This window comes from Podarcis pityusensis (genome assembly GCF_964106645.2).
Source record: "Podarcis pityusensis genome assembly, chromosome: 4".
In the NCBI taxonomy this organism is placed as follows: domain Eukaryota; kingdom Metazoa; phylum Chordata; class Lepidosauria; order Squamata; family Lacertidae; genus Podarcis; species Podarcis pityusensis.
In genome coordinates this window covers 2742696-2767854 of record NC_138027.1, presented here as the reverse complement: position 1 = coordinate 2767854, position 25159 = coordinate 2742696, and the positions used below count along the sequence as shown (strand labels likewise).

At 44.9% G+C, this 25159-nt stretch overlaps 2 protein-coding genes across 5 annotated transcripts in view; both read left to right on the top strand.

The window, feature by feature from the left end:
* LOC308475072 (uncharacterized protein) overlaps positions 1-25159 on the top strand; it is a 296536-nt gene that overhangs the window by 225531 nt on the left and 45846 nt on the right. Inside the window, exon 2 of one of the 2 annotated variants that reach the window (XM_081001889.1) lies at positions 11935-12055. The exons of the other annotated variant lie outside the window; for it this stretch is intronic. The gene's annotated coding sequence lies outside the window, so the exon portion shown is untranslated. The remainder of the gene's footprint in view (positions 1-11934; positions 12056-25159) is intronic. 2 annotated transcript variants of the gene reach the window in all.
* Positions 14100-25159, top strand: part of LOC308475163 (olfactory receptor 52E4-like) — a gene marked incomplete at its 3' end in the record, with an annotated part of 165605 nt that continues 154545 nt past the window's right edge. Inside the window, exons 1-4 of one of the 3 annotated variants that reach the window (XM_081002132.1) lie at positions 14100-14185; positions 15154-15236; positions 19712-19838; positions 23211-25052. In XM_081002132.1, coding sequence (XP_080858258.1) covers positions 15196-15236; positions 19712-19838; positions 23211-24944 — 1902 coding nt within the window. In that variant the 5' untranslated portion in view covers positions 14100-14185; positions 15154-15195. Of the gene's footprint in view, positions 14186-15153; positions 15237-19711; positions 19839-19920; positions 19975-23210; positions 25053-25159 lie in introns of those variants that run through there. The other 2 variants (XM_081002135.1, XM_081002133.1) reach the window with 2 other exon arrangements.

Genomic DNA, 25159 nt, shown 5'->3' with positions numbered 1-25159 from the left:
TGCTCCAAGGGAGAAGGCAAGCGTCTGACAGAAGCCAGAGGCTGAACAGACCCAGAGGAAGGTGTTTTCCAAGCAACAGAGATCAAGGTATGCTGCATTTCGGGCTAAAAGTGTGAACGCAGGTTGATTAATTCCCTGGTTCACGGGAGCTCTGCGTTTGAAAAACAAAAGCTCCGGAAGGAAAGGCCTGCAGCTCAGAGGCTGAAGCCTGCATTCCACAAATTCTTGTGGTTAAGATAAGAAGTCCTGAATGCACTCTTGCTAAGTAACGGAAAGTTGGAAAGTTACTGGCAAAGGGGCTGGACTGTGAGCCTGGGAAAAGCGAAACAAAACCATTGAGTGTTTTGGCTACAAGGTTTACGAGCTCTTGGAGGGACTTTCCATAGCAGCCAGAGTTTAGCTGCCAGGTGCCAAAGAGCGTAAACAACTTGCAGTTTGCCTGCCTGAGAAAGGAAAAAACAACTGTTGGATTTTACAGCTTGTTTGAGAGTGTGAGCTGGAGGCTTGGCTTCAAAATGGATGCCAAGAAAGGGGGAGCCCTGCCCTGTTCATCTCCCCTGACCAGAGACAGTTATTCATCATGGTCTGGATGGATAACTACCCCAGAAGGGGTGAGCCAAGATGATGCTGGCCAGGTTCCTAAGAGCTCATCGAAAGCTGAGGAGAGCTTTGACCCCAGAGGGGAGAGTGCAGGAACTGTGGCTGTTGGAACTGTTGGTGTTCCTGAACAAGGTGCAATGGGTGTTGCTGACAGGGGGAGGGAGGAACAGAGTTCTAATTCCCCCACTGCTGAATCTACTGGAGAGCGTGTTGCAGCATTGAGTGCTGTCCGATGCTACAATTGTGGACAGACTGGGCATCTACAGCGAAACTGTAAGAAGCCGCGCCAGTCAAGAGGAGCAAAGAGCAGCTCTACGAAGCCTGAGGCATCAGGCAAAAGCCGTTCCAAGTGCCAGGTGAAACCTGCAAAGGCTATGATGGCGAAAGGAACCACGCCAGATGTTGGGAATGCCTTTATAATCGACATTGGATGCACAAAACATTTGTGCCCGCACAGACAACTGTTTTCGACGTTGAAGAAGCAAAGCTTCACTGTGAAACAGGCCAACGGTCAGGAGTTGGAAGCGACTGGAATTGGGACTGTGTATCTTGAGAGTCTGAACCTGACTATAAGTGATGTTTACCTGGTTCCAGAACTGAGATTCAATCTGCTGAGTGTGTCGCAGATTGCAAAGAAAGGACTGAAACTGTCCTATGATGCTAAAAGCTGCAAGATCTACAAAGATGGAGAACTGTTTCTTACTGCCAAAGAGAAAGATGGACTGTATTTGTTGACTTTTGATCAAAGTGATTACATGAAATGTAATTCTTCTGATTCTAATGAAATCTCTCTTGCAGGTGTGACCAGTGTGAGCACCAGGAAGGTGACCAAGAAGGTCGACAGAGCGTTTCAGCGGGTGTATGCTGATGTGATTGGTCCTCTAGAACCATCTAGGGGCAATGCAAAATATTACCTTTTGTGTGTGGATTGTTTCACTAATTATTCTTGGGTTTATTTGATGGAGAAACCGCAAGAAACTTTAGAAAAGTTTCAGGAGTTTTGTGACAAGGTTAAAAATATGCATGATGCTAACATTGATTGTCTTTTCACAGATGAAAAGCAAATTTTTCTGTTACAGAAGTTTCAGAAGTTCCTGGATGGAAAAGGCATAGACCACAAAATTGCTGTTTCGACCGAAGCGTGGAACAGGGGGGTCTGTGTTAGGGTGAACACAGAATTGCAAAAGGGGATGCATGCGCAATTGCTGAGTTCACATTTGTCACATGATTATTGGGCGGAGTCTCTAGCGTCCTATCTTCATGTGTGGTTGAGAAAAGTCTCAACAGAGTTGGGATGTTCTCCTTTTGAGAAGCTGTTCCACAGAAAACCTTCTGTTGCCTATTTCAAGGTTTTCGGGTCTCATGTGAGAACAGAAGCTCCAGGTGGAGTAAAGAATGCCAGAGGCATTTTTGTGGGTTATGAAAAGGGTCTCTACAGAGTAATTTTGTCTGAATCTGGTCAGGTGATTCTCACAAAGTTTCTAGAGAGTGCTCCTGAGCAAGAGCGGGTAGGAGAACACACATTTCCCACAGGAAACTATTCAGATGATGATGATGATGATGATTTTTCTGATGTCACAGATTACAGTGGTACTGACGATGACAGTGATAGCTCAGAGAGTTCAGTTGTAACTGTCATTGAGAGAAAATCTCACACAATGGATAGACCTTCACAGGTGAAGGAAGAACCACTGATTGCTACTGGTTCTCAACAAAGTCCAGAGGTTGAACCAGTGAGCACAGAGGATCAGAACCTCATACGCAGGTCTGAGAGAGTCACAAAGGGTGTACCACCAAAGAGGTACTCAAAAGAGTTTGCTAACTTAGCTGTTGCATGTGTTGCTATTGTTAACAACTCAAAGCAGATTAAAGCAGTGTCTAAGTCAGAGACAAAGACACAACAGAGAGAAGCAAGCCAAGGTAATGCAGAAGCACTCATTCCTTGGAAGCCAGACAACCAGAGAGGTACACTGGTGAAACCAGTGGTGGGGAGTTCCAAGGGTGGAACTGAAACAACAGGGGACTGTTATATGTATAACAACTGTTTGTTCTCTTCTCTGGATCATGTTTTGCCTATTGATGCTTTTGGGGGAGGATGTTGGGAAAAAGCACCAAGGCAAAAGCCAGCTCCAGATGGCTGGAATGCAAAACAGGATGTTATGTTTTGCAGATGTACTGTTGGGGAAAAGGTGGAGCCTATTCTCTGTACTGAGCACCGGATGTTAGCTCAGAGTGTCATCTGACCTGTACTGGAAGTGCAGGGGAGGAGTTGTGTCTCTTCTAATGGAGTCTGAAGGGTGCAGTCACATTTCTATGTACTGTTGAGTGACAGGAATAAAACATGTAAAAGGACTCCTGTCTGTCTCATTTCTCCTCCCTGGAGGAATGCAGGGAGGGAGAGAAGCTGAGAGAAGCAGAGGGTGTGTTCTATCTCACGTCTAATGAGAAGAATCGCCGGGTTGTTTACCTAGCCTGCCGGGAGGTCGCAGACGGAAGGTAAACACAGTATCTCGCTCAATTGCCTCGGGGGAGGCCAGGTACCTCTGACTGTGAGCTAAGATACTAACAGGAAACAGGTGTCACATAAAGGTGATAATGATTGTTGTCCTCCTGGCCATCCTTCTTATCATATGTATTGATTGTTTATGACCCATTTGGGCAGGGGTACAGACGTTTGGTCTGTAACACGTGGATCATCAGTCTGCGTCTCATGTGTTCTGTGTTTTAAAGGTCTCTGAGATCTCTTGATGAAGGGAGGGAGATGCTCAGAGTCCAGCCAAGAGCCTCACCCCAAATAATAATAATAATAATAATTTATTATTTATACCCCGCCCATCTGGCTGGGCCTCCCCAGCCACTCTGGGCGGCTTCCATAAAAACCAAAAATACAATAAAATATCACACGTTAAAAACTTCCCTGAACAGGGCTGCCTTCAGATGTCTTCTGAATGTCAGGTAGTTGTTTATCGCTTTGACATCTGCTGGAAGGGCGTTCCACAGGGCGGGCGCCACTACCGAGAAGGCCCTCTGCCTGGTTCCCTGTAGCTTTGCTTCTCGCAGTGAGGGAACCGCCAGAAGGCCCTCGGCGCTGGACCTCAGCGTCCGGGCATAATGATGGGGGTGGAGACGCTCCTTCAGGTATACTGGACCGAGGCCGTTTAGGGCTTTAAAGGTCAGCACCAACACTTTGAATTGTGCTCGGAAACGTACTGGGAGCCAATGTAGGTCTTTCAAGACCAGTGTTATATGGTCTCGGCGGCCGCCCCCAGTCACCAGTCTAGCTGCCGCATTCTGGATTAGTTGTAGTTTCCGAGTCACCTTCAAAGGTAGCCCCACGTAGAGTGCATTGCAGTAGTCCAAGCGGGAGATAACCAGAGCATGCACCACTCTGGCGAGACAGTCCGCAGGCAGATAGGGTCTCAGCCTAAGTACCAGATGGAGCTGGTAAACAGCTGCCCTGGACACAGATTTGACCTGTGCCTCCATGGACAGCTGTGAGTCCAAAATGACTCCCAGGCTGCGCACCTGGTCCTTCAGGGGCACAGTTACCCTATTCAGGACCAGGGAATCCTCCACACCTGCTTACCTCCTGTCCCCCAGGCTGCAACTTCCGGAGGCGGCGCGAAACAGCAATGGCGGTCCTCTTCGTGCTCTGAAGAGGGGCTCCGCAGGAAAGGGTCGTCCGCTGCGGCAAAGCGGCGACCCACTAAGAAAAACCACGGGCAGAGCGAGCCCGTGGCCGTGGGACTCGGCAGGCACCAGAAGCCCCCCCAGAAGCGAAGAGGGAACCCCGTAAGGGGCTCCGGAACGTGGAAGGGGGAGCGGTGCTGTGAGTTCATCGCTCTTTCTGCGGAAGCGAAGCCGCGCGGCTGCTGCTGATGAGCGCTGACCTTTCTTCTTGGAACATCAGATTTCAAACCACAAACCCGTGAGTAGGGACCTTTAAAATTACCGGGACTAAAGGGATTAAATTTGGCTGAAAACGGGAGACGCAACCAGGAAGTCCGTCTGCCGATCGTGCTTAAGGGATCAAAGCAAAAATTTGACAAGCGGGAAGCGCTTTGAAAAAGACTGTAAAAGGTTTGGATTACCGTGCAACAATTGAACTTGTTCCTGAGAAACTAAAAGAGACAATTCTGTTTTATTGATATTGGATCTTTGATTAGACTTTTCCTCTCCCTTTTGGATTTATAAGTGATTAAGAAACCCAAACCCCGGACTGCCAGGTTAAAGAAGAACTGTCAAATTGCGGAAACTGTATTTAACTTTGAAAGTGCTACAAGTAACTGCTACAGTTTGGATACAAACAGGGAAACTGTTTCTTGCACCTTTTCTGAGACTTTGTTTTAACTAGAGAATAGCTCTACATGCCAAAAAGAAAGTTGAAGGTTCTTTTGTACTTCGCTTTGGTCTGCAGGGATTTTAATGGTGGAAAAACCCCTTTCTTTCCTCTGAATTACGGTGGTACTCCCCCTAGAGGATTTTGGATTTATAAGTGTCTGGGAACTGTATTTTGTTTTGACTCTTTGCTGCCTTGTTGTTTACACTCTGGAGCTGCCTTTCCCATGGGACTGTTTACAGCTTGACCTTGACACATAGACAGGTTTGGAATGAGTGGCACAGGAAAAGCAAGATTGGCTAAAACGAAAGCAAGACAATTGGTGCAAACAACTTTGACTTCTCAATCACGCAGATCATCTGTCCCAGCTGTTTTAGGAATACAAGAAGGAGAAGCTGAGCAGACACCATTAGAGGATATGGCTTCAGGAGGATCTGAAACAGTTTTAAACCAAATTTTGAACAACTGGCAATTTTAAACAAAAAAGAGGTTGAACATTCGACTAAAATTGATCAAGCCACTGCTTCTATTAGCAAACTGACCGACCAAGTTGCTCAACATACACAAGCAATTGGGAATCTACAGGAAGCAACTGCAGAAACTCGCAAACTGGCTGAGAAAGCCAATCAGAAAGCAGAGGAAGCCAATCAGAAGGCCGAGGCAATAAAAGTGGAAGTAAAGCCGCTACATAAACAGATCAGTGAACAGCAGGCCTACCTGTCTATGGTTGAACTGAGAAACCGGGAAAACAACCTTAGACTGAGAGCTATTTCAGAACTTGAACAGGGTGATTTGATTGGTTATTTGACATCAGAACTTTCAAAGTTCTGGGGTATAGCAGAAGATAAGGACTTCAAAATTGAAACTGCTTTTAGACTGGGAAGAGTGGTGAGGAAGGACAGATCCAGAGACTGTTTGATCATTTTGAGATCCAAGCAAGAGAGAGATAAAATACTAGGCCTTCATTTTGGAAAACCACTGGTTATTCAAGGCAACAAAGCAGAAATTTACAGAGACATACCGAAACAACTTTTGGACCTCAGAGCTACATACACAGAATTGGCAAGACTTTTGAGAGGCAACTCAATTCCTTATAGGTGGGAGTTCCCCCAAGGATTATCTTTTAACTTCAAAGGAAAGAAAGTTAAAATTAAAACAGCAGAAGACCAACAAAAGTTTTTGAACGACTACGGAGAGGATCTCCAAAAGGGAGCAGCAGAATCTTGACCACCACCCCTGCCTGCACCTGTACCGGCATCTATACCCTCGGGACCAGAGGACCAAAAAGAAGAGACGCCATCACAGGACTAACAGATTGATCCAGGATGTCTCTGCAGCTTCTTAGTTGGAACATTAATGGCGGAAATTCTCCGGAAAAAAGAAGAAGAATCTTCCATATATTGAAAAAAGAACAATTGGACATTATTTGCTTGCAGGAAACGCATGTGACTAGGCTCCACAGGAAAGTATTAATAAATAAAAGATTAGGCCAAGAATTTATCTCATCGGACAGTCAAGAAAAGAGGAGTGGTGATCTATGCAAAGGAGAGCCTGTCACCAAAATTCTTATTTAAAGATGAGCAAGGAAGAATTTTGGCAATTGAGATACAGACCCAAGGAGAAAAATTTTTGATATTAGGAATTTATGCACCAAACGAGGGGAAATCAGAATTTTACAAGAAGCTGCATGAGATAATGCTGGACTATCTGGACTATGCCAACATCATTATGATGGGAGATATGAATGGGGTGGTCTCTACAAATATGGATAAGTCACAAAACCAAAATTTAACAAAAGACGGCAGACTACCTAAAACTTTCTTTGAACTAACTGACAGTATGGACTTGATTGATATATGGAGGACAAAGAACCCCTTAGGTAAAGAAGGAACTTTCTTTTCTGAAGCCCACTTGTCATGGACAAGAATCGACCAAATATGGATAACTAGAGGGCTGGCACCTAAGACCAGAAAAGTGGAAATCTGCCCAAAAACCTGCTCCGACCATAATGCTATGAAAATGGAATTGAGACTCACTCCAATCGGTTCCTTCAGATGGAAAATGAATGACACCCTATTAAGAGATCAGGAGATTGTGAAGAAGGCCCAAAAAACTCTAAAAGACTATTTTGAAATAAATTTGAACACCACGGTGGAAAAGAGAACAATCTGGGACGCAAGTAAAGCAGTTATGAGAGGGTTTCTGATACAACAGAATACGATTAAGAAAAGACTCTGGAATGGAAAAAAGGATAAGATTTTAGAGAAGATAAGAGATGGAGAGAAAAATTTGAGATCAAAACCAAAATCTAAGGAGGTTTTGAGAGAAATTAAATTCCACCAAGCACAATATGCTAAATTGATAAATCAAGAAGTTGAGTGGAAAATCAAACAAATGAAACAAAGATCATTTGAATCAGCGAACAAGTGTGGAAAACTGTTAGCATGGCAGTTGAAAAACAGACAAAAATTGAATACCGTTACCAATCTAGAGATCGAAGGGAGAAACATTCAGAAACTAGAAGAAATTAGAAAGTGTTTCCAGAGATATTTCAAAAAACTCTACACGCAAGGGCCGCAGGAAGAGACTGAGATAGACCAATTTTTAAAAACTAATGGATTATCAAAATTAGCCCAGGAAAAGAGAACAATCCTGAACTGTAAAATAACACAACAGGAAATTGAGGGTGCCATTCAGAATATGCAACTAGGCAAATCTCCAGGCCCAGATGGGCTTACCTCCAAGTATTATAAGACATTAAAAGACTATTTCATACACCCACTAATGGAGGTTTGCAACCAGATTATGGAGGGGAAGAAGGCACCGGAATCGTGGAAAGAAGCTTTCATCACACTGATACCTAAACTGGAAACTGAAAAGACTCAACTTAAGAACTACCGTCCCATCTCACTCCTAAATGTGGATTACAAAATTTTTGCAGATATTTTGGCAAGTAGACTTTAAAAAGTGCTAAATGAAGTAATTCATAAGGACCAGGCAGGCTTTCTCCCAGGTAGACATTTGTTTGATAACACTAGGAATATTATTGACATTTTGGAACTTTTGCAAACTGACATCAATACGAAAGCAGTGTTAATTTTTATTGATGCGGAGAAGGCCTTTGACAACATTTCTTGGAAGTTTATGAAGAAAAATTTGGAAGGGATGGGAGTGGGACGGGGGTTTTAAAATGGAATAGAGGCAATTTATTCAGAGCAAAAAGCTAAATTGATAGTGAACAATGTGGTGACAGAAGAGTTTAAAATTGAAAAAGGAACACGACAGGGGTGCCCCCTATCCCCTCTCTTATTTATTTCAGTCCTGGAGGTGCTTCTGAACATGATTAGGAAGGACCGGTTGGTGCAAGGAATACAGGTCGGAGTGAAACAATATAAACTGAAAGCTTTTGCAGATGACTTGGTTTTAACGTTACAGGAGCCAGAATCTAGTACAAAAAGAGTTTTAGAACTGATTCATGAGTTTGGTCGGGTGGCGGGATTTAAGTTGAATAAGCAAAAAACCAAGGTTTTGGGGAAAAATTTGACACCTTTAGAAACAGATGGGTTTCAGAAAGAGACAGAGTTAAATGTGGTTAAAAAAGTGAAATACCTAGGGGTTAATTTGTCTGCTAAAAATTTGAATCTATTTAAAGATAATTATGAAAAATGTTGGTTAGAAATTAAAAAGGATTTAGAAATTTGGTCAAGATTGAAACTTTCCTTGTTGGGTCGAATTGCCGCTATAAAAATGAATGTATTGCCAAAGATGTTGTTTTTGTTTCAAACCCTACAGATTGTGGACAGAGTGGAATGTTTTGGAAAGTGGCAGAAAGATATTTCTAAGTTTGTCTGGCAGGGCAAAAAGCCCAGGATAAAATTTAAAATTCTAACTGATGCAAAGGAAAGAGGGGGATTTGCCCTGCCGGACTTAAGGTTATATTATGAAGCTGCAGCTTTCTGTTGGATGAAGGATTGGTTACTCTTAGAGAACACTGATGTCCTAGATCTGGAAGGGTTCAACAATGCTTTTGGATGGCATGCATATTTGTGGTACGACAAGGTAAAGGTTCACAAAATGTTCAAAAACCATATTGTCAGAAAAGCAATATTTATTGTCTGGACAAAATACAAAGACTTATTAGAAAACAAGACCCCGAGATGGTTATCACCAATGGAGGCTAAGGCCTGAAAAAAACCCAATATGGAAGCCGGCTGGCCGAAATATTGGGAAATAATAGAAAAAATTGGAGATAATTGGAGGCTGCAGAGTTTAGAAAAATTAAAGAATAAGGTGCGAGATTGGTTACATTATGCTCAAATTCAAGAGGTTTTCAAACTGGACAAAAAAGTAGGATTCCAGGTGGAAAAATCGAAACTAGAGACAGAATTGCTTGAACCAAAGACTAAGGTACTCTCGAGAATGTATAACTTGCTGCTTAAATGGAACACTCAGGACGAGACAGTCAAATCAGCCATGATAAAATGGGCTCAGGATATTGGGTATAACATTATGTTTGAGGACTGGGAAAGGTTATGGACCACCGGAATAAAATTCACGGCATGTAATGCCCTGAAGGAAAATATTATGAAAATGATATATAGGTGGTACATGACCCCAGTCAAGCTTGCAAAGATATATCACCTGTCTGATAACAAATGTTGGAAATGTAAGGAAGCTGAAGGGACATTCTTTCACCTCTGGTGGACTTGTCCAAGAGTGAAGGCCTTCTGGGAAATGATCTACAATGAGTTAAAAAAGATATTTAAGTATACCTTCCCCAAGAAACCAGAGGCCTTCCTCTTGGGCATTGTTGGCCAGAAAGTGTTAAAGAAGGATAGAACTTTCTTTATGTATGCAACTACAGCAGCAAGAATACTGATTGCAAAATATTGGAAGACACAAGATTTACCCACACTGGAAGAGTGGCAGACGCAATTGATGGATTACATGGAACTGGCTGAAATGACTGGCAGAATTCGAGATCTGGGAGAAGAAACAACGGAAGAGGACTGGAAAAAATTTAAGGACTATTTACAAAAACAATATAAGTTGTATGAATGTTAAAATGTTACACGATTCGGAAATTATAGCTTCAGCAATTAGATTTGGGCAATAGGAAATTATGTTTTAGGAAAGAAAAGATTAAAATCTAAGGTAATACTATGCTTAATTCAAGATATAAGTAATTGATGAAAGTATCTTAAATTTAGAGGTATAGTATTTGAAAAGCACAAAATAAGATATGAAACAAGGTAATAATTTGCTGATATCTTTATTATAAAGAACGCAGGGTAAGGGAGATGTGAGGAAGTCTGGTTAGTTATATAAAGAATGTTATGAAAAGTTGGTTTTTTCTTCTTTCTTTTTTTCTTTCTTGTTCTTCTATTTTCTTCTTCAATGTATGTTTTTAAATTTGTATCTGGAAATTCAATAAAAATATTTATTAAAAAAAAAACAAAATGACTCCCAGGCTGCGCACCTGGTCCTTCAGGGGCACAGTTACCCTATTCAGGACCAGGGAATCCTCCACACCTGCCCGCCTCCTGTCCCCCAAAAACAGTACTTCTGTCTTGTCAGGATTCAACCTCAATCTGTTAGCCGCCATCCATCCTCCAACCGCCTCCAGACACTCACGCAGGACCTTCACCGCCTTCACTGGTTCTGATTTAAAAGAGAGGTAGAGCTGGGTATCATCGGCATACTGATGAACACCAAGTCCAAACCCCCTGATGATCTCTCTCAGCGGCTGCATGTAAATGTTGAAAAGCATGGGGGAGAGGACAGAACCCTGAGGCACCCCACAAGTGAGAGCCCAGGGGTCTGAACACTCATCCCCCACCACCACTTTCTGAACACGGCCCAGGAGGAAGGAGTGGAACCACTGTATGACAGTGCCCCCAGCTCCCAGCCCCTCAAGACGGTCCAGAAGGATGCTATGGTCGATGGTATATGCAAAAAACTTTGCAAAATCATTGCAGGAGAACATGTGGCCCGTACTGGGCCCCGGTGTTGCAGGTGGTTCCGCTAAATTGTGAACCACCTGAAAAAGTCTCCTGCTGCTGTTTTCTGCAGATGCAATAGAGGCGGTGAAGAAAAGGATATCTGGGCATTGGCGTAGCCAGGGGGGCAGCTGCCCCCCTTAATCCATTAAAAATAATAAGAATCTGAGGTTCTGCCAAGTGAGAGAGGGCTGAGCTGGGTGGACTCGGCTTGGCAAGGGTTAAAGGGAACCAAGCTGCCTTCCTAGAGAGGACAGGAAGCAAGGGGGGGCAAGTCCTCCAGAGCCAAGGCCCCTCCCTCCCCAGTCCTTTCCTGCAAGAAAGGGGGGGGGTGTTGCTTTGTGTCTCTCCTGCAAGGGCTGCATCGCTGCCCCCTCCTGGGATCTGGTGAGTCTCCTCTCTCTCTCTCTGGGATCTGGTGGGGGTATGGGGGGCCTGATCTGCTCCTGGGGGGGGACCGCAAGTCAGGGAGGAGAGGGTCCTGCCAGGGAGGGGCCAGGTCTGCCACGCTCTCCTTCCTGCAGATCAGAGGATCCCAAACTCATTTGCCCCCCCCTTTCAGAAAAAATCTCCCTTCTTTAAACAAAGGAGTCCCTAGGACTTTAACTCTGTGTGACATCGCTCAGCCTCACTGCACAACAGAGGAAACATCTGCAAATGGTTTTCCAAAGCTGGACGAGGAGGTGGACTAGCCCCCCCCCCAAAAAAGGGTGGGAGAGAAAGGCCAGGGATAAAGAGAGGGATCCCAGCCCAGAGCCTGGCTGCTGCATTGGGGACCAGTTTCCCAGTGTCTCCCAGGGCAGCTCCCCATGGAGGCCACTGCAGCAATCCCCTCGCACCCAGAGCATGGCTTCCCAGGACCACATCCTCTCTCTCCCAAAAGAATTGTTGCTGGAAAACCAGCCGGAAATGGGCGCTCCTAGTCCCTGAGCCTCCAGGGACCTTGGCATCAATGGCTATGTGTGTGTTAAGCCATCTACCTCTCTTTTAAATCAGAACCAGTGAAGGCGGTGAAGGTCCTTTGTGAGTGTCTGGAAGCGGTTGGAGGATGGATGGCGGCTAACAGATTGAGGTTGAATCCTGACAAGACAGAAGTACTGTTTTTGGGGGACAGGAGGTAAGCAGGTGTGGAGGATTCCCTGGTCCTGAATAGGGTAACTGTGCCCCTGAAGGACCAGGTGCGCAGCCTGGGAGTCATTTTGGACTCACAGCTGTCCATGGAGGCGCAGGTTAACTCTGTGTCCAGGGCAGCTGTCTACCAGCTCCACCTGGTACGCAGGCTAAGACCCTACCTGCCCGCGGACTGTCTCGCCAGAGTGGTGCATGCTCTAGTTATCTCACGCTTGGACTACTGCAACACGCTCTACGTGGGGCTACCTTTGAAGGTGACCCGGAAACTACAACTAATCCAGAATGCGGCAGCTAGACTGGTGACTGGGAGCGGCCGCCGAGACCATATAACACTGGTCTTGAAAGACCTACATTGGCTCCCATTACGTTTCCGAGCACAATTCAAAGTGTTGGTGCTGACCTTTAAAGCCCTAAATGGCCTCTGTCCAGTATATCTGAAGGAGCGTCTCCTCCCCCATCGTTCTGCCCGGATACTGAGGTCCAGCTCCGAGGGCCTTCTGGCGGTTCCCTCACTGCAAGAGGCCAAGTTACAGGGAACAAGGCAGAGGGCCTTCTCGGTAGTGGCGCCCGCCCTGTGGAACGCCCTCCCATCAGATGCCAAAGCGATAAACATCTACCTGACATTCAGAAGACATCTGAAAGCAGCCCTGTTCAGGGAAGTTTTTAATATGTGACATTTTAGTGTATCTTTCATCTTTGTTGGAAGCCGCCCAGAGTGGCTGGGGAAACCCAGCCAGATGGGCGGGGTACAAATAATAAATTATTATTATTATTATTACTAATACTAAATTACCCGCCTAAATTTCAAGGGAGGTGTCTTTGGCCTCATCCACTTGGCCCTCAGGGGTTGGTGAGATACATACCTGGCCCTTGGAGCAAAGAAAAAGGGACCCCACCCAGGAGTCTGTCTTGAGAGCAGGAAAGAGTCCAAGTGCACAAAAAGGAGACAGAAGCAGGGGGGTGGGGGTGGGGGGAGAACAACTCCTGAGGACCCCCAGGTGAGGACCCCCACTAGAGCCAAGCATCCATTATTCACAATATACAAGTGACTCCCTTGTCAGTCAGTTCTGACTTCATGCATTGACTGGAAGGCAGCAGAAACCAGACTGATTCACCTCACATTAATCCGTTCAGTTGCCTCCACATTTTGCATTGCTAGAAGGCTAGAGACATATTTCTTCTCCTACTCTTCTTTCCCCCAAAAAAAGATAGCTCATGGACTGGAATGCGGTGCAGTCCAGCCCTAGTTCCCAGCAAGACTCATCCATGCTTGCTCAGGGAATCTTTTTCTTCTACTGACCTACAAATTCTGTAACAGAACAATGTATTTGCTTTGTAGGATTTCCTAGAGCTTTTCATTAAGACGGACAGAACTTGGCAGAAGACCAAAAGGTTCCTTCCGATCTCTCAGAGGCTCCCTCAGAGCACAGATGGATGAGCGAGACTCAGCTGGCCCTGAAGCAGGAAGAGGCCATGACATCCAAACTGGGAGCAGTGGGGGATTCTGGGAAAACTCTGTGCAGAAGATCCTGAGTGAGGAGGACACCCTCCGCTCAGAGGTGCAGAGCCAGCAGGTGAGACAGTTCTGCTGCCAGGAGGCCAAAGGACCCCGAGAGGTTTGCAACCAACTCTACCACCTTGGCCGTCAGTGGCTGAAGCCAGAAAGGCACACGAAAGCTGAGATGCTGGACCTGGTGATCTTGGAGCAGTTCCTGGCTGTCCTTCCACCGGAGATGGAGAGCTGGGTGAGGGACTGTGGAGCGGAGACCAGTTCCCAGGCGGTGGCCCTGGCCGAAGGTTTCCTCCTGAGTCAGGCAGAGGAGAGAAAGCAGGTGAGAGAGACTTTCCTCTGGATACGCCCAAGGGGTTCCAAAGAGTATGGAGAACATCTCATAATGCTCTACTGTTGGCCCATCTGTTTTATGGGAAGGCATCCATGGAATGAGATGTAACAGCCTGAATGTTTTTGTCTTTGTCATTCTTTTACTAATATTTCTCCCCATTCTCTGTTTTGAATCCTTGTTTCTTTTTCAGGGAACGGATCTCTTTGCAGAAATGGACCTGGGTTCCTGTGAGACAGAGAGGCCTCCATTGGACACCAGAGAGAGGCCACTGGGTAAGGAGGAAGGTGGCTTTTCTCCACTGGTGTCATTCTGTTGGTTTTCCAACTCATCTGAGGGTTCTTTGTCATGGCTAAAAGTTGGCAGCTGTTTCTTTAATGCTTAAAAAGCTGGGTCAGCATGAGTCAGCGGCCTGCACCGGGTTGTATATATAGAGTGAGAAATGTTAGTTTGGTTTGGGTTGGTTGGTTGGTGAAAGCTGGTAGTGTTGATGTGTGTACCGTTGGTCAGTCGCTTTTGTGTACAGTTGGTCAGTCACTTTTGCAGAAAGGCTTTTAAGAATAAAAGCAGAAAGTACTCTGCAAGGATACTCTTCTTGTGGACTCTTTTATGCCCACAAGGGTCCGAGGACCAGGCAAAGCAACAAAGGGAGGTCAGAACCCTTTTTTCTTTTTTCTTTACAAACACTGACAGGTTATGGGCCCAGTGTTTCTGAGCTTGTGCAGAGTGCAAAGCGATTGACAGCATCTGAGCAGGGAGCTGGTGAGTCCTGGTGGTGTATGGAGCCAGTGGCTGTGCGTTGGAGCAGTTGGTGGCAAGCTGTAACTGTCTGCAGTGACGCTGGGGCAGCTAGGATCTGAGGATCAGGAAAGCACTCAGCATCGGCTACTGGAACAGTTTGAACTGCTAGAGGACCACAGTAGGCGACTCACAGAGCAGCTACACCAGTACTCTGCAAGGATACTCTTCTCGTGGACTCTTTTATGCCAACAGAACCTTTTTTTTTTTTTTACAAACACTGATATTCTTTTCATCTTCTTTTGCGGGGAGACAGTTGGGAACAAGGGTCCAGAGGAGGGGAGATGGGTTTTTGCACATCTAACATATGAAATGGGCACAAACATCCAAATGCTCTCAGCAAGTAAGGCTTTCTGAAAGGCCCATCTGTAGTTAGAGATGCCCTGTTTCCCCTGTGAGAGAAGCAGGCACTCCTGGCATCCTGTTTACATTTTTTCTCTTGCAGGTGACAGAATGATGCCAGCAAAACCTCCTGATCCGCCTTTTCATGGGGGCAGAAGGGAAGCAGCGGCTGTGGAACCAGATCAGGTCAGGGGAAGCTGCCTTGTGGGGACAGAGGCCGAGGGATGGAGCAATGTCATGGACTGGTTGGGCACAGAGGAATGGTGGGAGGAAGCAGCTGGGGAACCAGGAAGGGAAGACATATTAGAGACCAAGGAGTGGAGGTGGAGGAAGGATGAGTGATCAGAGGGAGAAGCCTGGGAAGAGGAGATGTCAGAAGCTAAAGGGCTAACAGGGCTTAGTGAGCTGGGAGACTCTGTGGCAGAATGCAGTGCAGAATCAGAGGCAGAAGAGGAAGGAGGCGAGTGGGAGAGGAAAGTCGAGAGGCAGAGGTGAGTCAGGAGAAGGAGGAGCCATCGGTGGCTCCCTCTCCTTCTGCCAGAAGCCACCCTCCCTGCTTGTCTCTCAGAGCCAGGAAACCCCCTGCGTTGCAGGAATCTCTGCTAGATTATGCAAACTGACAGACCCTCTGGGAATGAGCTGCTGTTCTCATGAGGCCCGAAACTCAGCCAAGTCTGTGAATATCGTGTTCTTGCTAAGAAAGTGTGAACTCCAGCTGTGTACTGTGGGATTTCCTACCCATAGAACTCTGACATTAGCCTTCTGAATTTCGCCAGTAGGATTCATCTGTAGTTGCAGTTTTCATGGAATCCTGGAGTTGAAAGGGACCCCAAGGGTCATCAAGTCCAACCCCCTGCATTGCTAGATCATCCAAGACAGATGGCCATCCAAAATTGTTGTTGTTGTTTAGTCGTTTAGTCGTGTCCGACTCTTCGTGACCCCATGGACCAGAGCACGCCAGGCACTCCTGTCTTCCACTGCCTCCCACAGTTTGGTCAGACTCATGTTTGTAGCTTCGAGAACACTGTCCAACCATCTCATTTTCTGTCGTCCCCTTCTCCTTGTACCCTCCATCTTTCCCAACATCAGGGTCTTTTCCTGGGAGTCTTCTCTTCTCATGAGGTGGCCAAAGTATTGGAGCCTCAACTTCACAATCTGTCCTTCCGGTGAGCACTCAGGGCTGATTTCCTTAAGAATGGATACGTTTGATCTTCTTGCAGTCCATGGGACTCTCAAGAGTCTCCTCCAGCACCATAACTCAAAAGCATCAATTCTTTGGCGATCAGCCTTCTTTATGGTCCGGCTCTCACTTCCATACATCACTACTGGGAAGACCATGGCTTTAACTATACGGACCTTTGTTGGTAAGGTGATGTCTCTGCTTTTTAAGATGCTGTCTAGGTATGCCATCACCTTTCTCCCAAGGAGCAGGCGTCTTTTAATTTTGTGACTGCTGTCACCATCTGCAGTGATCATGGAGCCCAAGAAAGTAAAAGCTCTTACTGCTTCCATTTCTTCCCCTTCTATTTGCCAGGAGGTGATGGGACCAGTGGCCATGATATTCGCTTTTCTGATGTTGACCTTCAGACCATATTTTGTGCTCTCCTCTTTCACCCTCATTAAAAGGTTCTTTAATTCCTCCTCACTTTCTGCCATCAAGGTTGTGTCATCTGTATATCTGAGGTTGTTGATATTTCTTCCGGCGATCTTAATTCCGGCTTGGGATTCATCCAGCCCAGCCTTTCGCATGATGAATTCTGCATATAAGTTAAATAAGCAGGGGGACAATATACAGCCTTGTCGTACTCCTTTCCCAATTTTGAACCAATCAGTTGTTCCATATCCAGTTCTAACTGTAGATGAGGTGATCAGGCACTCCCATTTCTTTAAGAACTTGCCATAGTTTGCTGTGGTCGACACAGTCAAAGGCTTTTGCATAGTCAATGAAGCAGAAGTAGATGTCTTTCTGGAACTCTCTAGCTTTCTCCATAATCCAGCGCATGTTTGCAATTTGGTCTCTGGTTCCTCTGCCTCTTCTAAATCCAGCTTGCACTTCTGGGAGTTCTCGGTCCACATACTGCTTGAGCCTGCCTTGTAGAATTTTAAGCATAACCTTGCTAGCGTGTGAAATGAGTGCAATTGTGCGGTAGTTGGAGCATTCTTTGGCACTGCCCTTCTTTGGGATTGGGATGTAGACTGATCTTCAATCCTCTGGCCACTGTTGAGTTTTCCAAATTTGCTGGCATATGGAGCGTAGCACCTAAACAGCAACATCTTTTAAAAATTTAAATAGTTCAGCTGGAATATCATCACTTCCACTGGCCTTGTTATTAGCAGTGCTTTCTAAGGCCCATTTGACTTCACTCTCCAGGATGTCTGGCTCAAGGTCAGCAACCACACTACCTGGGGTATACGAGACATCCATTTCTTTCTGGTATAGTTCCTCTGTGTATTCTTGCCACCTCTTCTTGATGTCTTCTGCTTCTGATAGGTCCTTTCCACTTTCGTCTTTTATTATGGAAATCTTTGTACAAAATGTTCCTTTCATATCTCCAATTTTCTTGAACAGATCTCTGGTTTTTCCCATTCTATTGTTTTCCTCTATTTCTTTGCATTGCTCGTTTAAGAAGGCCTTCTTGTCTCTCCTTGCTATTCTTTGGAAATCTGCATTCAGTTTCCTGTATCTTTCACTATCTCCCTCGCATTTTGCTTGCCTTCTCTCCCCCGCTATTTGTAAGGCCTCGTTGGACAGCCACTTTGCTTTCTTGCATTTACTTTTCATTGGGATAGTTTTAGTTGCTGCCTCTTGTATAATGTTACGAGCCTCCATCCATAGTTCTTCAGGCACTCTATCCACCAAATCTAAATCCTTAAACCTGTTCCTCACTTCCACTATGTATTCATAAGGGATTTGGGATTTGATTTAGATTGTATCTTACCGGCCCAGTGGTTTTTCCTACTTTCTTCAGTTTAAGCTTGAATTTTGCTATAAGAAGCTGATGATCTGAGCCACAGTCAGCTCCAGGTCTTGTTTTTGCTGACTGTATAGAGCTTCTCCATCTTTGGCTGCAGAGAATATAATCAATCTGATTTCGATGCTGCCCATCTGGTGATGTCCATGTGTAGAGTCGTCTCTTGTGTTGTTGGAAAAGAGTGTTTGTGATGACCAGCTTGTTCTCTTGGCAGAACTCTATTAGCCTTTGCCCTGCTTCATTTTGAACTCCAAGGCCAAACTTGCCAGTTGTTCCTTTTATCTCTTGACTCCCTACTTTAGCATTCCAATCCCCTATAATGAGAAGAATATCCCTCTTTGGTGTCATTTCTATAAGGTGTTGTAAGCCTTCATAGAATTGGTGAATTTCAGTTTCTTCAGCACCAGTGGTTGGTGCAGAAACTTGGATTACTGTGATGTTAAAAGGTCTGCCTTGTATTCGTATCGAGATCATGCTATCATTTTTGAGATTGCATCCTAGTACACCTTTCGCCACTCTTTTGTTGACTCTAAGGGCCACTCCATTTCTTTTACAGGATTCTTGCCCACAGTAGTAGATGTGATGGTCATCTGAACTAAATTCGCCCATTCCCATCCATTTTAGTTCACTGATGCCCAGGATGTCAATATTTATTCTTGCCATCTCATTTTTGACCACATCCAACTTACCAAGGTTCATGGTTCTTACATTCCAGGTTCCTATGCAATATTTTTCTTTACAGCATTGGACTTTCCTTTCGCTTCCAGGCATATCCGCAACTGAGGGTCCTTTTGGCTTTGGCCCAGCCGCTTCATCAGCTCTGAATCGACTTGTACTTGTCCTCCGCTCTTCCTCAGTAGCATGTTGGACACCTTCCGACCTGAGGGGCTCATCTTCCAGCGTCATAACTTTTATATGCCTGTTGTCTTTGTCCATGGAGTTTTCTTGGCAGGGATACTGGAGTGGCTTGCCGGTTCCTGTTCCAGGTGGATCACGTTTGGTCAAAACTCTCCACTATGACCTGTCCATCTTTATGCCCTGCACGACATAGCTCATAGCTTCTCTGAGTTATTCAAGCCCCTTCGCCATGGCAAGGCAGTGATCCATGAAGGGGGCCATCCAAAATAGGCTTATCTTATTTCTAGACTGATCACTGAATGCAAAAATTGGTTTCTAAGCAGTGGACAAATGAGAACAAATAGTGGCCTGGATTCACCTAACCAGCGCCATCCGCTGGAAAATGGAGCCTGCCCCCCATTCCTCCCCTCCCCCTCTCCATGCCCCCATGAACCCCTTGAATTTGGCCCTAGGGCATTGGGAGGGAACCTCCCCAGAACAACTCACGAGGAGAGGAGAAAGTGGATCCTTCCATCGGGGAAACTGGAATGCTTGCCTAGGCAGAATGACTTGGAAAACACAAGGTGGAGTACCACCTATTTGCACAAAGACGGATACCCATAATTAAAAGGCAGAATAAAATAAGCATCCATAAATAAAATGTGCAGCTAGCAATCCTATTGAAACAACACCGCAACCCAGCCAGATGGGCGGGGTATAAATAATAAATTATTATTATTATTATTATTATTATTATTATTATTATTATTTACAGGAAGGAATCAACAGAGCATTGTGTAGCAGATCATATTTCTGCTGTCTCAGAGGAGGACATTTCCCTTTTTCTTTTAGGGTCCAGTCTGCTTTGAAGATGTCACCATTCGTTTCACGGACGAGGAGTGGGCGTTCCTGGATCCTGACCAGAGAGCTCTGCATAAGGACGTCATGGAGGAGACTCGTGGGATCGTGGCCTCTCTTGGTAAGGCTCCCTGTGGGATCATCATATCAGCCTGGAAATTCAAAACATACCTCTATGGAACCAACCTCATATATTTTCACAGAGCTCAACAGTGCCCCCTATAACACCTGGGAACCTAACACCCCCACAATAAACAGTAACTTACAGTTTTTTCTTTGAACAATCGTCCTCAAATTATTCCTTTTTCTACCACAATCAGGCTGGTCTGAACTGCCCAGGCCATCTTCAATGTCAGCTTCAGAATTGTTAGGAAAGATAAGTTGTGAGCTTTAGAGCTTACAGGGTTAACAGCTCAGAGAGTCCTGCATCTGGGGAGGAGCTTTCTCAACATCCGGGAAAGCTGTTTCTTCGTTCTTTCTGACTTTCGTTTTCTGCTGAGACATGGAAGACGCAACGTCTGCATCTTCCGATGGTTTATCTTGCTGTACATACAATAAAGCTTTCTAATTTAGAGGAACAGCAGTGTATTGGACTCTGAGTTCTGCAAGCTCACACACACAAGCAGCACTCGCTGTGCTGCTCTGCTACAAGTCCAGGAAATGTGGAGCTTCAGGTTTTCTGTTTTTGTTTTTGCTCCTGTCAGTCTTGGGTTGACCAAAGAAACGACTGACAATGGAGATGGAGGGGATGCCATGGTTGGGCCAAACAAAATTCATCCCAGAGAGCTGTGGAAACGTACCGGACACCACATACGTAGCTTCAGGTTTTCTGGTTTTGTATTTGCTCCTCTCAGTCTTGGGTTGATCAAAAACATTAGGAAGAACTTCCTGACAGTAAGAGCTGTTTGACAGTGGAATTTGCTGCCAAGGAGTGTGGTGGAGTCTCCTTCTTTGGAGGTCTTTAAGCAGAGGCTTGACAACCATATGTCAGGAGTGCTCTGATGGTGTTTCCTGCTTGGCAGGGGGTTGGACTCGATGGCCCTTGTGGTCTCTTCCAACTCTATGATTCTATGAAAGAAATGACTGACAATGGAGATGGAGGGGATGCCATGGTTGGGCCAAACAAAATTCATCCCAGAGAAGAGCTAGACTTATTGAATCTCAGGTAGTAGTAGCAGTGATGATGATGATGATGATGATGATGATGATGAAGATGGTTTACAAACTTAATCTTTTCCAGAACAGGACTGTTCTTAAATCAATGTAACACTGTAGTAATAATAATATTTTTTATTTATACCCTGCCCATTTGGCTGGGTTGCCCAAGCCACTCTGGGCGGCTTCCAACACATATATAAACATGAAACATAAATAATAGTCTGATCCCATATAAATAGAACATCAACTTTAAAGTGAACTTCTCCTAGTGGCCAAAATTGTGGAAACCTTTTGTGAAAAGTGTATTTCTGAGGTTTGATGGCTCATAACACCACTTTTGTGTGGAGTAATACCATAAAATTATATATCAATGAAGGATAATCTAATGAAGAATGTAATGAAAGAACTTTTATGAAGGAGTATTTATTAGAACAGCAGTCATAACCATTGGCAACCTTTAGCTTTAATTATGGCCTTACAATGCCTTCCCATGATATGAACCAAGTTTGTAGTTCTGTAGCTGTAATAAAGTGAAACCAAGATTAAATTATTGCCTCTGTTAATTGGACTTTATTGCTGGGTTGCTTCTGACTAACAAGTTTCTTTAGTCGGCTCCATAGATTTCTGATTGGGTTAAAGTTTGGGCTATTCCCAGGCCATTCCGGCAGTGAAATATCTTTATCTTGAAAGCACCTTTTGCACACAGCAGCAACATGACATGGAGCGGAATCCTGTTGAAGTATAAAATAGAATATATATGTGTGTGTGTGTGTGTGTGTGTGTGTAATGTTTCCAAGGGGTTGCTCGAGAGCAAGCAGGCAAATATCTCCCTGCTTAGCTGTGAAGCCTTGCTTTTGCTGCCAAAATAAACCTTATCCATCCAGAGCGCCACTCTCCCGTGGCAGACTCAGTCATTGGCAGAATCCGTGAGTGGGTGGTTCCTAAACTTTCCCCAGCAAAGCAGCTTCTTGACTCCCAGTCTGCGCCTCCCCTCTCTGCGCGGATGCTTTCTGCGCAAGGAGGGTGTGGGTAACAGAGGACCCCTCTCCTCCCCGCTTTGCCCAGGCAAGTTGTCCTGGCACTGTCTTGCCTCTTCCGACTCTTGCAGCGCCGCTCCACTGGAGGCGTCTTTATTCTCCTCCGTTGAAGAGGAGCTGCTTCCCACGATCCCTGGAGGCTCTCTGTAATCCATTCGGCTTTTCCTCTCTCCCTCCTGAACCGAGGGCAGTTCCCTGACAATGTGCTTCAGCATCTGGGAAAAGATCACCTGAGGAACGCTTCAGTTTGCGCGCAAGTCTTTCATTTATGCATTTTAGGGCATTTACATCCCCATTAATGATGTAAATTTTGCCCACACCTTTTGCTGCCATACAACCCCAGATCAACACAATATCTGAGTGTTTCATGGTTGGTGTAATGCAAGTGGATGTAAATCTTATCTGATTCTTCTCCTCGTGTATGTTATGCCATCACTACCAAGCAATGAGATTTGGGTCTCATTGCTCCAAATAACACTGTTCCATTGTTCTGCTGTCCAGTTAACATGGGTTTAATCTTTTCAACCTTTGCTTGTGAGATGACAATGGCTTATTCCTTAGAATTATAACATTTTGACCAGTCCTTGCACTCAACTTCACATTAAATTGCGCCATTTCATCTTGTATACACCCAGATGATTTTTTTCTGTCATGTAGGGACAGTCTCTCCACTCGTCCATCGTCACTTGCCTTTGTGCACCTTTCCCTGCCTTTACCGGTCTGATTTTATAGTGACTGAGTCTCCTGATACCTCTTCAAAAATATATAATGGCCAGCTCTGGTTAAGTTTTTCCTAATCTTTCATCAGTTTCTTCATAACTGTAGCATTGTTCATTAAACAGTACAATTTTACATCGCTTTCTGGATGACCAGTCAACTCTTTGTGCCATTTCTATAATTTTATTATGTTTTACAAGAACACAAAAAAACCAACCACAAAAAGACACAGAGTCAACCTAAGCAAGTTGTGCTTCCTTTTTCTGGTTATTTGGCTATAACATTAGATAGAATATGGGTAAATGAACAATTTACCATTGATACATAATTGTATGATATTACTCCAAAAGAAGCAGTGTTATGAGCCATCAAACCTCTGAAATACACTTTTCTGCAAAAGTCTTCCACAATTTTGGCCACTACTCTGTAGCAAACAAAGCAGCAGTCAACAACTCAACAAAATCTGATAATAAATATGTTGGTTATTGACAAACAACAAAGGTAAGAAACACACACTGAACTCCCTTAATTTCTTCTCCATTTGTTCCTGAGGCTCTAATCCCTTTTTGTCTCCATTGCAGATTGTGATGAAATCAAGAACAAAGGTGACCACGATAAAATCCCCAGAGAGGAGAAGCCACGTGAAAATTTGGAGTTTGGAGAAAGCTGCAGTCAGCGCTTCCCATCAACAAAATATCCTTGGAAAGAAACTCTATCAGTGTGTGGAATCTGGAAAGAGCTTCAGTCAGAGCTCCTCTCTCACTAGGCATCAGAGAATTCATACAGGGGAGAAACCTCATCAGTGCGTGGAATGTGGAAAGAGCTTCAGTAGGAGCACCGATCTCACTTCCCATCAAAGAATTCATACTGGGGAGAAACCCTATCAGTGTGTGGAATGTGGAAAGAGCTTCAGTCACAGCTCCTCTCTCACTAGGCATCAGAGAATTCATACAGGGGAGAAACCCTATCAGTTTGCGGAATGTGGAAAGAGCTTCAGTAAGAGCTCCAAACTCACTTCCCATCAAAGAATTCATACTGGGGAGAAACCCTATCAGTGTGTGGAATGTGGAAAGAGCTTCAGGAAGAGCTCCTCTCTCACTTCCCATCAAAGAATTCATACTGGGGAGAAACCCTATCAGTGTGTGGAATGTGGAAAGAGCTTCACTTATAGCTCCAAACTCACTTCCCATCAAAGAATTCATACTGGGGAGAAACCCTATCAGTGTGTGGAATGTGGAAAGAGCTTCAGGAAGAGCTCCTCTCTCACTTCCCATCAAAGAATTCATACTGGGGAGAAACCCTATCAGTGTGTGGAATGTGGAAAGAGCTTCACTTATAGCTCCAAACTCACTTCCCATCAAAGAATTCATACTGGGGAGAAACCCTATCAGTGTGTGGAATGTGGAAAGAGCTTCAGTGAAAGCTCCTCTCTCACTTCCCATCAAAGAATTCATACTGGGGAGAAACCCTATCAGTGTGTGGAATGTGGAAATAGCTTCAGTACAAGCTCCTCTCTCACTTCCCATCAAAGAATTCATACAGGGGAGAAACCCTATCAGTGTGTGGAATGTGGAAAGAGCTTCAGGAAGAGCTCCTCTCTCACTAGGCATCAAAGAATTCATACTGGGGAGAAACCCTATCAGTGTGTGGAATGTGGAAAGAGCTTCACTGAAAGCTCCTCTCTCACTTCGCATCAAAGAATTCATACTGGGGAGAAACCCTATCAATGTGTGGAATGTGGAAAGAGCTTCACTGAAAGCTCCTCTCTCACTTCCCATCAAAGAATTCATGCAGGGGAGAAACCCTATCAGTGTGTGGAATGTGGAAAGAGCTTCAGTAAGAGCTCCTATCTCACTTCGCATCAAAGAATTCATACTGGGGAGAAACCCTATCAGTGTGTGGAATGTGGAAAGAGCTTCACTGAAAGCTCCTCTCTCACTTCCCATCAAATAATTCATACAGGGGAGAAACCCTATCAGTGTGTGGAATGTGGAAAGAGCTTCAGTCACAGCCACAGTCTCACTTCCCATCAAAGAATTCATACAGGGGAGAAACCCTATCAGTGTGTGGAATGTGGAAAGAGCTTCAGGAAGAGCTTCTCTCTCACTTCGCATCAAAGAATTCATACTGGGGAGAAACCCTATCAGTGTGTGGAATGTGGAAAGAGCTTCACTGAAAGCTCCAATCTCACTTCGCATCAAAGAATTCATACTGGGGAGAAACCCTATCAGTGTGTGGAATGTGGAAACAGCTTCACTCACAGCTGCAATCTCACTTCCCATCAAAGAATTCATACAGGGGAGAAAACATATTAGTGTGTGGAATGTGGAAAGAGCTTCTGGAGGAGCTCCAATCTCACTTTCCATCAAAGAATCTATACAAAGGTCGGAAAAACCATTAAACATCTTTAGGAACCAGACAAATCTCCACCTTTGGCTGATTAACATCGGTTTTGTGTTTTTATCTTGTTTTTTTATGTTGTAACATTCCTGAGACCTGTGGGTGTAGGGACTAGGCACCAACTCTTAAA